The following is a 13,194-nucleotide window of genomic DNA, read 5'->3' as shown; positions in this document are numbered from 1 at the left end:
CCACAAGAAACAGACAACTTAAGGGAGTGGCTGACACCACTGAGTCTGAGTAGATATCTGGAGCAGACACAAATTTTTAAGATTTATAAATAAATCACAACTACCATGAAGAAATGGAGGATATGTTACAGATGGCCATTAAATCATGTTGACAAGCTTTTCAACTGTGAGAAAAAGAATTTAGGATTTTTGTTTTGCAGTCCAAGAAAATCAGTTTTCTTTCTGGAGTCACAGTCATATTAATCTGTTTGTTTAGGTCATGGGCTCACTCCATCAGTGTGTAGAGGATGCCTCTGAAGGCAAAGTCTATGAAAGGCGAGTCAGGTTGCCACCCATAGGATTGACCTTTAGTCTCTGGGAATTAGAGATGAATCTCCTGGACACTGCTGCGAGCAACCCAGGAGAAAAATCATAAGGGCACTAAAAAGTGTTTGCTTTCTATTACTTTGAACACTTTTGTTTATTATTAGTTATAACTATATTGGAGATGGGAATAAAGGCTGTTTGCCCAACAGTCACGAATCATTCAATTGGGTAACCAAGGAAGAGTCTGTTTACTTTCCAACAGTAATGGGAAGGTGGTGCGCTGCAAAGGTGGATGTGTCAGGCGAGCAATAGTGGGAACGTGGAGGTGGGGTGTTTGGGGGCAGCGGGTCACATGAAGTAACCTCCTGGAATACATCCAACCAGAATTAGCAACCCTAAAGGCAATCTCAATTTCTATATACAAGCAGGAAAGCTGACAAGTAGATTACATTCTTGTAACTGCTTCTCCATCAAATCGATCATTTTTTTTGCTGAGCCTAGCTAATTTTTTAAAGCAATCTTCAGAGCACAATGCAACTACCTCTTTAGACCTGCCGAATGTCACTCTTTTGGAGGGAGTAACTAAATTTTGTTTATTTGGATGTATACCACCCTATAAAGTATACACAGCTTCATTAGTTTAAATGGGTTTACAATGTGTGTTATTCTTACTGGTCATAAATGTCACTCTTAGCATTACCCAATGTTGATAGCTCTACTATCTATACCTGACATTCTGAAAATGGTGTTACAAATATTGAGATAAATGCTGTTATAGACAATAATGGACAGGAACTGGTACTTGTGGCAGTTTTTTCTATGGTAGTGCTTAGTACAAAATGATAAACACACTAGTTTAGAGTTTGTTACCATTAGGAGGCTGATTGCCATTAATGAAGAAAAGCATGTTTTATGAAGTTTAAAAAAATGCTAATGACACCATGGTAACATGCAGCTTTTAAACATGTGAACAGTAAGAATATGATTTTGTTAACAGCAATGGAAAAGCAATAGCCAAATCACAATGTACCTGAAATCCAACTAATGTTTTATTAGTCTTTCCAAAAGCTCGAAATAGCTAGCAGTAAACACAACTTACATTACATGGCAGTATAACTGGACTTTAATCAAAAGGCAAATATATCCATTAATAAACATGATGATTAAAGTGCTATTATAATCCTCAGACTTAAGATATCCTATTTGATAAAATACAACCTCAATTATGATTTTAGATTGCCTTACACTTATATAACCCAACTGCATCCTAGAGTACCATATTGATGATGATGGCAGATTTATGATAGTACAAGCACAACTCTCTTTTTCTTTCATCACCATTACAAGTATTATAACTAAAGAATCATTAAAAGTGCACAGGATAGATTTATACACATATAAAACCGCTACAGTAGCAGTAATCATAGAATGGAGCTTCAGGTGTTGCGGTTTGCCAGAAAAGCTGGTACTTAACTTAGAATCTCATACTTCGGTCCTGCAGAGAAAGTTCAATGGCTTCCTGCAGCATTTCATCCTCATCCACATTATAATCCTGTAAAATAAAAATAGTGCGCACTTATGCATAATCATTTGCAGAGCAACTTGATAGTACAGATTGTAGTTGAGATGTTGGTGTTCAGAGGGATCTGGGTGTCCTTGTGCAAGAAACACAGAAAAATAGCAAGCAGGTACAGCAAGCAATAAAAGGAAGGCAAATCACATGTTGGCCTTTATTGCAAGGGAGTTGGAGTTTAAGAGTAAGGAAGTCTTGTTACAATTGTACAGGGCCTTGGTGAGACTATACCTGGAGTACTGTGCACAGTTTTAGTCTCCTTATCTAAAGGAAGGATATACTTGCCTTGGAGGCAGAGCAACAAAGGTTCACTAGATTGATTCCTAGGATGAAAGAACTGTCCTATGATGAGAGATTGCATAGAATGGGTCTATACTCTGGAGTTTAGAAGAATGAGAGGTGATCTCATTGAAACATACAGGATTCTGAAGGGGATTGACAGGGTAGATGCTGAGAGATTATTTCCTCTGGATGGAGTGTCTAGAACTAGGGGGCACAGTCTCAGGATAAGGGGTAGGCCATTTAAGACCGATGAGGAGGGATTTCTTCACTCAGAGGGTAGTGAATCTTTGGAATTCTTTGCCCCAGAGGGCTGTGGATGCTGAGTCTTCAGTATATTCAAGGCTGAGATAGATAGATTATTGGACTCGAGATCAGGCAGGAATGTGTTGAAGACGATGACCAGCCATGATCTTATTGTATGGCGGAGCAGGCTCGAGGGGCAGTGTGGCCTACTGCTAATTCCTTTGTTCTTATGTACAAATCACAGTTATACTTGAGGGTTTCAGCTTTAGAAATTTGTTGGAAGAAAAGATTACATTACTGCAAACCGAGATCCAGCTTTTCATGTGACCATCACTATGAAGTTTATCCAAAAGTAGGCCTCGAAACCAAACAACAACTTATATTTATATAGTGTTTTTAATGTAGTAAAACATCCCAAGGCGATTCACAGGAGGGTTATCAAAGAGAATTTGACACGGAGCAACATAAGGAGATAGTAGGGCAGATTAAGAATTAGGTTTTAAGGAGCATCTTAAAAGAAGAGAGGTAAGAACAGAAGAAATAGCAGGAGTAGGCCATTTGATCCCAAGAGCCTGCTCCGCCATTTAATAAGATCATGCCTGATCTGATCATGGACTCAGCTCCACTTCCCTGCCCGCTCCCCATAACCCATTATTCCCTTATCGCTCAAAAATCTGTCTATCTCCGCCTTAAATATATGCAATGATCCAGCCTCCACAGCTCTCTGGGGCAGGGAATTCATAGAAACATAGAAAATAGGTGCAGGAGTAGGCCATTCAGCCCTTCGAGCCTGCACCACCATTCAATAAGATCATGGCTGATCATTCAACCTCAGTACCCCTTTCCTGTTTTCTCTCCATACCCCTTGATCTCTTTAGCCATCAGGGCCATATCTAACTCCCTCTTGAATATATCTAATGAACTGGCATCAACAACTCTCTGCGGTAGAGAATTCCATAGGTTAACAACTCTGAGTGAAGAAATTTCTCCTCATCTCGGTCCTAAATGGCCTACCCTTATCCTTAGACTGTGACCCCTGGTTCTGGACTTTCCCAACATCAGGAACATTCTTCCTGCATCTAACCTGTCCAGTCCCGTCAGAATTTTATATGTTTCTATGAGATCCCCTCTCATTCTTCTAAACTCCACTGAATACAGGCCTAGTCTCTCCTCATATGTCAGTCCTGCCAGCCCGGGAAACAGTCTGGTGAACCTTCGCTGCACTCTCTCAATAGCAAGAACGTCCTTCCTCAGATTAGGAGACCAAAACTGAACACAATATTCCAGGTGAGGCCTCACCAAGGCCCTGTACAACTGCATTAATACCTCCCTGTTCCTATACTCAAATCCCCTAACTATAAAGGCCAACATGCCATTTGCCTTCTTCACCGCCTGCTGTACCTGCATGCCAACTTTTAATGACTGATGTACCATGACACGCAGGTCTCGCTGCACCTCCCCTTTTCCTAATCTGCCGCCATTCAGATAATATTCTGCCTTCCTGTTTTTGCCACCAAAGTGGATAACCTCACATTTATCCACATTATACCGCATCTGCCATGCATTTGCTCACTCACTCACCTAACCTGTCCAAATCACCCTGCAGCCTTAGCATCCTCCTCACAGTTCACACCGCCAACCAGTTTAGTGTCATCTGCAAACTTGGAGATATTACATTCAATTCCTTCGTCTAAATCATTGATGTATATTGTAAATAGCTGGGGTCCCAGCACTGAGCCCCCATTCACTGCATAATCACTGCCTGCCATTCTAAGCAGGACCAGTTTATCCCTACTCTCTACGTCCTGTCTGCCAACAAGTTCTCTATCCATGTCAATACATTGCCCCCAATACCATGTGCTTTAATTTTGCACATTAATCTCTTATGTGGGACCTTGTCAAAAGCTTTTTCAAAATCCAAATACACCACATCCACTGGTTCTCCCTTGTCCATTCTACTAGTTACATCCTCAAAAAATTCTCGAAGATTTGTCAAGCATGATTTCCCTTTCATAAATCCATGCTGACTTGGACCGATTCTGTCACTGCTTCCACACATTTACAACCCTCAGAAGAAATTCCTTCTCATCTCAGTTTTAAAAGGGCAACCCCTTATTCTGAGACTATGTCCCCTAGTTTTAGTTTTCCCCATGAGTGGAAATATCCTCTCTTTGTCCAGCACTCTCATTATCTTATATGTTTCAATAAGGTCACCTCTCATTCTTTTGAACACCAATGTGTATAGGCCCAACCTACTGAACCGATCCTCATAAGTCAACCCTTTCATCTCCGGAATCAACCTAGTGAACCTTCTCTGAACAGTGTCCAAATGAAAGTATATCCCTCCTTAAATACAGAGACCAAAACTGTACGCAGTACGCCAGGTGTGACCTCACCAATACCCTGTACAGTTGTAGCAGGATCTCTGCTTTTATACTCTTACCCCCCCCCCCCCCCCTTGTAATAAAGGCCAACATTCCATTTGTTTTCTTGATTACTTGCTGTACCTGCATACTCACTTTTTGTGTTTCATGCACAAGGACCCCCCCAGGTCCCTCTGTACTGCAGCACTTTGCAATTTTTCTCCATTTAAATTATAATTTGCTTTTCTATTTGTTCTGCCAAAGTGGATAACCTCACATTTTCCCACATTGGGCAAAAAATTGGCAGATGGAGTACACTCACTTAGCCTGTCTATATCCCTTTGCAGATTTTTTGTGTCTTCTTTACAATTTGCTTTCCCACCCATCTATGTATCAGCAGCAAACTTGGCTACATTACACTTGGTCCCTTCATCCAAGTCATTAATATAGATTGTAAATAGTTAAGGTCCCAGCACCAATCCCTGTGGCACCGCACTAGTTACTGTTTGCCAACTGGAAAATGACCCATTTATCCTGACTCTGTTTACTGTTAGTTAGCCAATCCTCTATCCATGCTAATATATTACCCCCAACCCCGTAACCTTTTATGTGGCACCTTATCGAATGCCTTCTGGAAATCCAAATGCACCACATCCACTAGTTCCTCCTTATCCACTCTACTCGTTACATCCTCAAAGAACTACAGCAAATTTGTCAAACACGATTTCCCCTTCATAAAAACATAATGACTCTGCTTGATTGAATTATGCTTTTCCAAGTGTCCTGCTACTGCTTCCTTAATAATGGACTCCAGCATTTTCCCAACGACAGATGTTAAGCTAACCGGTCATTCGTTTCCTGCTTTCTGTCTGCCTCCTATTTCAAATAGGGGCATTACATTTGTGGTTTTCCAATCCGCTGGGACCTCTGCAGCCACTTCTTTTAGGACCCTAGGATACAAGCCATCAGATCCAGGGGACTTGTCCGCCTTTAGTCCCATTATTTTACTGAGTACTACTTCTTCAATGATCGTGATTGTATTAAATTCCTCCCTCCCTATAGCTTTGATTATCCACTATTGGGATGTTTTTAGTGTCTTCAACCGTGAAGACCGATACAAAATATTTGTTCAAAGTCTCTGCCATTTCCCTGTTTCCCTTTATTAATTCCCCAGTCTCATCCTCGAGGGGATGAACATTTACTTTAGCCACTTTTTCCTTTTTATGCACCTGTAGAAACTCTTACTATCTGTTATTTCATGCTAATTTACTTTCATAATCTATCTTCCCTCCCTTTATTATTTTAGGTAGAGAGGCGGAGAGTTTCAGGACGAGAGAGTTCCAGAGCTTAGGGCCTTGGCAGCTCAAGGCACGGCCACCAATGGTGGGGTGAATAAAATCGGGGATGCTCAATAGGTCAGAAATGGAGGAGCGCAGAGATATAAATTAACTGCACAAGCAGCAATTAATGAATATGATATAATTGGCATCACGGAGACATGGCTGGGAACTCCATATCCAGGGGTATTCAACATTCAGGAAGGATAGACAGAAAGGAAAAGGAGGTGGGATAGCATTGCTGGTTAAAGAGGAAATTAATGTAATAGTAAGGAAGGACATTAGCTTGGATGATGTGGAATCTGTATGGAACTGCAGAATACCAAAGAGCAGAAAATGTTCGTGGGAGTTGTGTACAGACCACCAAACAGTAGTAGTGAGGTTGGGGACAGCATCAAACAAGAAATTAGTGATGCACGCAATAAAGGTACAGCAGTTATCATGGGCGACTTTAATCTACATATAGACGGAGCTAACCAAACTGGTAGCAATATGGTGGAGGAGGATTTTCTGCAGTGTACTAGGGATGGTTTTCTGGACCAATATGTCGAGGAACCAACTAGAGGACTGGCCATCCTAGACTGGGTGATGTGTAATGAGAAAGGACTAATTAGCAATCTTGTTGTGCAAGGCCCCTTGGGGAAGAGTGACCATAATATGGTAGAATTCTTTATTAAGATGGAGAGTGACACAGTTAATTCAGAGACTAGAGTCCTGAACTTAAGGAAAGGTAACTTCGATGGCATGAGACGTGAATTGGCTAGAATAGACTAGCAAATGATACTTAAAGGGTTGACGGTGGATAGGCAATGGTAAACATTTAAAGATCACACGGATGAACTTCAACAATTGTACATCCCTGCCTGGAGTAAAAATAAAACGGGGAAGGTGACTCACCCGTGGCTAACAAGGGAAATTAAGGATAGTGTTAAATCCAAGGAAGAGGCATATAAATTGGCTAGAAAAAGCAGCAAACCTGAGGACTGGGAGAAATTTAGAATTCAGCAGAGGAGGACAAAGGGTTTAATTAGGAGGGGAAGAGAGAGTATGAGAGGAAGTTTGCTGGGAACATAAAAACTGACTGCAAAAGCTTCTATAGATATGTGAAGAGAAAAAGATTAGTGAAGACAAATGTAGGTCCCTTGCAGTCAGATTCAGGTGAATTTATAATAGAGAACAAAGAAATGACAGACCAGTTGAACAAATACTTTAGTTCTGTCTTCACGAAGGAAGACACAAATAACCTTCAGGAAGTACTAGAGGCCCGAGGGTCTAGTGAGAAGGAGGAACTGAAGGATATCCTTATTAGGTGGGAAATTGTGTTAGGGAAATTGATAGGATTGAAGGCCGATAAATCTCCGGGGTCTGATAGTCTGCATCCCAGAGTACTTAAGGAAGTGGCCCTAGAAATAGTGGTGATCATTTTCCAACAGTCTATCGACTCTGGATCAGTTCCTATGGACTGGAGGGTAGCTAATGTAACACCACTTTTTCAAAAAAAGGAGGGAGAGAAAACAGGTAATTATAGACCGGTTAGCCTGACATCTGTAGTGGGGAAAATGTTGGAATCAATTATTAAAGATGAAATAGCAGCACATTTGGAAAGCAGTGACAGAATCGGTCCAAGTCAACATGGATTTACGAAAGGGAAATCATGCTCGACAAATCTTCTGGAATTTTGTGAGGATGTAACTGGTAGAGTGGACAAGGGAGAACCAGTGGATGTGGTGTATTTTGACAAGGTCCCACACAAGAGATTGGTATGCAAAATTAAAGCACATGGTATTGGGGGTAATGTACTGATGTGGATAGAGAACTAGTTGGCAGACAGGAAGCAGAGAGTCGGGATAAACGGGTCCTTTTCAGAATAAACGGGTCCTTTTCAGAATGGCAGGCAGTGACTAGTGGGGTGCCGCAGGGCTCAGTGCTGGGACCCGCTATTTACAATATACATTAATGATTTGGATGAAGGAATTGAGTGTAATATCTCCAAGTTTGCAGATGACACTAAACTGGGTGACGGTGTGAGCTGAGGAGGACACCAAGAGGCTGCAGGGTGACTTGGACAGGTTAAGTGAGTGGGCAAATGCATGGCAGATGCAGTATAATGTGGATAAATGTGAGGTTATCCACTTCGTGTTTATGCCACCAAAGGCAGAATATTATCTGAATGGCGGCAGATTAGGAAAAGGGGAGGTGCAACGAGACCTAGGTGTCATTGTACATCAGTCATTGAAAGTTGGCATGCAGGTACAGCAGGCGGTGAAGGCAGCAAATGGTATGTTGGCCTTCATAGCTAGGGGTTTTGAGTATAGGAGCAGGGAGGTCTTACTGCAGTTGTACAGGGCCTTGGTGAGGCCTCACCTGGAATATTGTGTTCAGTTTTGGTCTCCTAATCTGAGGAAGGACGTTCTTGCTATTGAGGGAGTGCAGCAAAGGTTCACCAGACTGATTCCCGGGATTGCTGGACTGACATGAGGAGAGACTGGAGCGACAGGACCTTTATTCACTGGAGTTTAGAAGGATGAGACGGGATCTCAGAAGCATATAAAATTCTGACAGGACTGGACAGGTTAGATGCAGGAAGAATGTTCCTGATATTGGGGAAGTCCAGAACCAAGGGACACAGTCTAAGGATAAGGGGTAAGCCATTTAGGACTGAGATGAGGAGAAACTTCTTCACTCAGAGTTGTTAACCTGTGGAGTTCCCTAGCGCAGAGAGTTGTTGATGCCAGTTCATTGGATATATTAAAGAGGGAGTTCGATGTGGCCCTTACAGCTAAAGGGATTAAGGGGTATGGAGAGAAAGCAGGAAAGGGGTACTGAGGTGAATGATCAGCCATGATCTTATTGAACGGTGGTGCAGGCTCGAAGGGCCGAATGGCCTACTCCTGCACCTATTTTCTATGTTTCTATGTAAAGGGTTTTAGGGCTGGAGCAGATTACAGAGATAAGCCCCAAATTTCCCCAGCCGCTTAGAGCAGCGCATTTCGATGTGGTGCGCCAACTTCCTGGGGGGGGGGAAAAAAAGCGGCAAAAATCTCTTTGAATTTGGCCGCTCCCTCGTCGTCCGTATCCATCGACATCGCGCAGCAGAGCCTGGTGGGGTCGGAGCTTCTGCCGCGCTTGCTCAACGCGGCTGCCGGGGGGGCGGGGATTGGGCCCAGCGTGTTGTGTGATGCCGGCAGGGGCACGCGTGACCGTTTGAGCGTGCGCGCATGTGCAATGAGCGGTTCAGTTTGCGCGCATGCACAGTGCAACAGGAAGCTTGCCAATCGGCCAATTAAAGGGAGAGCATCCTCAGAATAATTGGTTATGGAGCATGTATAAAGGTGAGGTCTGAATATTGATTTGTGTGTGGCTGAGGGAGTGGAAAGGAGTGCTGGATAGGTGCAAGAGAGGTGCAAGTGTGATCTTTGAACATTACCTGCGTTTGAGTCCAATAGACGAATGGCGCAAGAGCGTGCAAGACGAACGAAGAATTTCCTCCATGAGGAAGTGGAGAAATTAGTGACTGTAATTGAGAAATGTCTGGAGCTAGATTAGCAGCAAGAGTAGTGCGTCAAAGGTCTCACCCATGGAAATGAGAAAAAGATGTAACCTAGTTGCAGAAGAATTCTCTGCTGGGATCAACACCGCAAGATCTGGAAGCCAGTGCAAGAAGAAATGGCAGGACGTTGGTCAAGTAGTGAGTGTAAGTAATATCTTCATCTTTAAATTGAGTTGCAGTCGAAAATGTGAGCACTTGTATGTGTCCCACCCATCAGAAGCGTGCCGTGTCTGACAATTAATATTTTCATCTTTGCAGAAGAAATTGGCCCACAAGAGAGAGAGAACTAGAACAGGAGGAGGTCCGCCAAATCTGCACCAACTGACACCCCTGGAACAGAGGGTTGCTGCCGTGCTGACTCGCACCGGCAGAAAAAGAATCAGCTCTGCATAAGCTGGATCCACACACGAGGGTGAGTCATTAAAATGCATAGTGGCCCTTCAAATCAACCTGCTGACTGGCCTGCTACGCGTGAGACTACTCATGCCACCCATCCTGCCCTCCTGTGCTAACCATTTGACTGTTGTGTTGTTTTTTGCAGAAGACGACATTTCTCTTGAGGATCCAGATGTGTGCGCTCCAGACCAAGGCGGGTGGGGGGAGGAGGGGTCCATGGAAATGTGTGCTCAGGAGAATGATGACCGCGATATGGATCACGACATATCACAAGGCATCACACTGCCAGAACCCTCCATGGGTTCACACCTTCAGAGGTCGCGGCTCCGATTGGCGGTCGGAAAATGCATCTTGGGACTCCCAGTCCCCCACCGTCCCAGCCTGCGCCTCGCACTGGAGGGGTGCCACCAGGCAGACCCACGGCGAGGGGAAGGAAAAGCCAACCAGAGAGGCAGCCCTCAGCAGAGGTTAATCAGGTTGTTTCATTGGGTGAGGAGACCAATGCTCTCAAGATCACTCGTGGCGGCCGTCAGTGGGGTGCGTGATGAGGTCGCGACACTATCGGGTGAAATCTCTGCACTAAGACGTGAAGTCAGGGCGGGCATTTCAGAGGGTGTGCAGACAATGGCAGATGTCATGAGGGAGCTGGCATCTGCAATTAAGGGCACAAAGGCCGGAGACTCAAATGCCACCCCCACTTCACTCCACGCACTAGCCACCAATCACTCAAGCCTGGCCCCCAACCCCACCACCACCACCACCATCACCAACCCTATAAGGAAGTGCACTTTCCCCAAGATGTGGGTGAGGGATGGGTGGGTGCAGACTTTCTTTCCTGTTGTGGCTGTTGTTGGTATCGTTGAATTGCACTGTAAAATTTACAATAAAAGATATTTTGCATCAAAACTGAATCATCCTCCATTAGGACCACCCAACATTTAGAGTCAACTGTAAAAAGTAAAAATCCCTCACCCCTACAATCATGCGTGCCTGCGTCCCTAGCCCTGGCAGGAGAGCTAGCCAGTGCATTCTGCAGTCGGCAAGGTAGGACTGCTCTATTTTCTGTAGCTGATTTATCTTTAATTTATTTGTGATGATGTTGTGCTGAAGATGTTGTAATGTTGTGAAGGTCTTTAGTGCTTTGGAACCCTCTAACTCACCTTCCCCCCCCCCCCCCACAACAAACCTATCTCTGGCTACCTGGGCTGATCTCTGAAATGTATGTAAGGTTTTTCTGTGTCTACAAAAGTGGCCATATACACATATACACTGGCCTATGTTAGTTTGGAGTAACTTTCAGCTGACCGAATTTGCTTCTATGGCCAGAAGAGGTGTTAGTGGCTTGTCATGCCCCCTTTTGGAGAGAACAAACTAAACCAGAAAAAAACCTAACAAACTGACTTACATTGGAGCAAGTTAAATGGGAAAATTTGCGATTTTTAAGTTACTCCAAAAAAAAAATGGGGCAACTCTTGGGTCCATAGGGAGGGGTGAGGTCATGGAGGGATTTGAAAACAAGGATCAGAATTTTAAAAATCGAGGCATTGCTTAACCAGGAGCCAATGCAGGTCAGCAAGCACAGGGGTGATGGATCAGCAGGACTTAGCCTGAGTTTGGACACGGGCAGCAATTTTGGATGACCTCAAGTTTACGGAGGGTAGAAAGTGGGTGGCCAGCCAGGACTGCATTGGAATAGTTAAGTCTAGAGGTAACAAAGACATGAATCAGGGTTTCAGCACCAGATGAGCTGAGGCAGGGGCAGAATCAGGCAATGTTACGGAAATGGAAATAGGCGGTCGTAGTGATGGCACGGATGTGTGGTCTGGAGCTCAGCTCGGAGTCAAATATGATACCCAGGTTGCCAACAGTCTGGTTCAGCCTCCAACGGCTGCCAGGGAGAGGGTTGGCTTCGGTGGGGAAGGATCAGAGTTTGTGGCAGGGACCAAAGACAATGTCTTCGGTTTTCCCAATATTTAGTTGGAGGAGATTTCTGCTCATCCAGTCGGAAAAGCAGTGTGCCAATTTAGAGAACCTCAAGACCAAACAAATGAACAAACTTGCATTTATACAGTGCCTGTCCTCACCTCAGGATGTCCCAATGTGCTATACATCCAATGATGCATTTTTGAATTGTAGTCACAGTTGTAATGTAGGGAATGCAGCAGCCAATGTTCACATAGCAACAAGATAACCAGATCATTAATTTTTAATGGTGTTGGTTGAAGGATTAATATTGGCCAGAATACCAGAACTTCTCTCCTCTTCAAATAGTGCCATTGGATCTATTACATCCACCCGAGGGAGCAGACAGGGTCTCGGTTTAACATTTCATCTGAAAGATGGCACTTTTAACAGTGCAGTGCTCCCTCACTACTGCAAAGAAGCATTAGCGTCGATTATGTGCTCAAGTTTCTAGAGTTGGACTTGAACCTACCACCTCCACCTGCTGCAAACAAAGCCGTTCATTCGGGAAAAATTTATTTTTGGGAATTCATGCATCTCTGGCCTCAGTGGAGCATTGTTGAGCAGCACCCCTGGCAGATGTGGGGCCCATCTTGGTGTCCTGGACCTCCTGAAGAGGAGGGTCCAGTTTATCAGTAGCTGATATTTATCCAACCTCCATGCAAAGAGGGCATTGGGTGCACGTCCAATCTTTCAGGGGAGGGAAGGAACCAACATTCCCCTGCCCTCCTCCCAGCCATGCCAGTTTCCGGTTGGACTTTATAGCCTCTCCGAGATGTGCCCTTGGCACCACAAGTACCATTCAAACAGTCGTGAGGGGACCTCCCTGTTCTGGACAGTCCATTGGGGATAAAGGCTGAAGATCTCGCAGGTACAATCCCAGTGCAAGTGGGAATTTTTGTTTACATTTAAGTTTCCTGAAACTGAAAAGTACATACCACAAAAGTATCGTATGAAAACTTATGACGAATTTTCAAATGTTGTATCAAGTCTGCACTTTTGAAGTTTGGGTCACCCCATGGCATGGAGGAACAAATTGGGCAAACCTAGTAAGAAATGGAATGCAAAAGTAATTTGAAACCACGAATGAGACATGAACTGTATAAAACTAATGTGAACAGTATTTAAACAAATATTAATTCTTCCTGTCATCCTTCAAATGATTCACAACAAAAGTGCACT

General features: G+C 43.9%; 1 protein-coding gene across 1 annotated transcript in view; it reads right to left on the bottom strand.

Annotated features, from left to right (window-relative positions):
* Positions 1-1,337: 1,337 nt before the first annotated feature.
* rnf114 (ring finger protein 114) overlaps positions 1,338-13,194 on the bottom strand; it is a 30,729-nt gene continuing 18,872 nt past the window's right edge. The window contains exons 7-8 of the mRNA XM_070896006.1: positions 12,951-13,058; positions 1,338-1,858 (exon numbers count right to left, since the gene is read on the bottom strand). Of these exons, the coding sequence (XP_070752107.1) occupies positions 1,781-1,858; positions 12,951-13,058 (186 nt within the window). The 3' untranslated portion in view covers positions 1,338-1,780. The remainder of the gene's footprint in view (positions 1,859-12,950; positions 13,059-13,194) is intronic.

Source organism: Pristiophorus japonicus, chromosome 12, assembly GCF_044704955.1.
Source record: "Pristiophorus japonicus isolate sPriJap1 chromosome 12, sPriJap1.hap1, whole genome shotgun sequence".
NCBI lineage: Eukaryota > Metazoa > Chordata > Chondrichthyes > Pristiophoridae > Pristiophorus > Pristiophorus japonicus.
The sequence above is the reverse complement of the archived record's forward strand: the minus strand, read 5'-3'. Positions and strand labels throughout refer to the sequence as shown.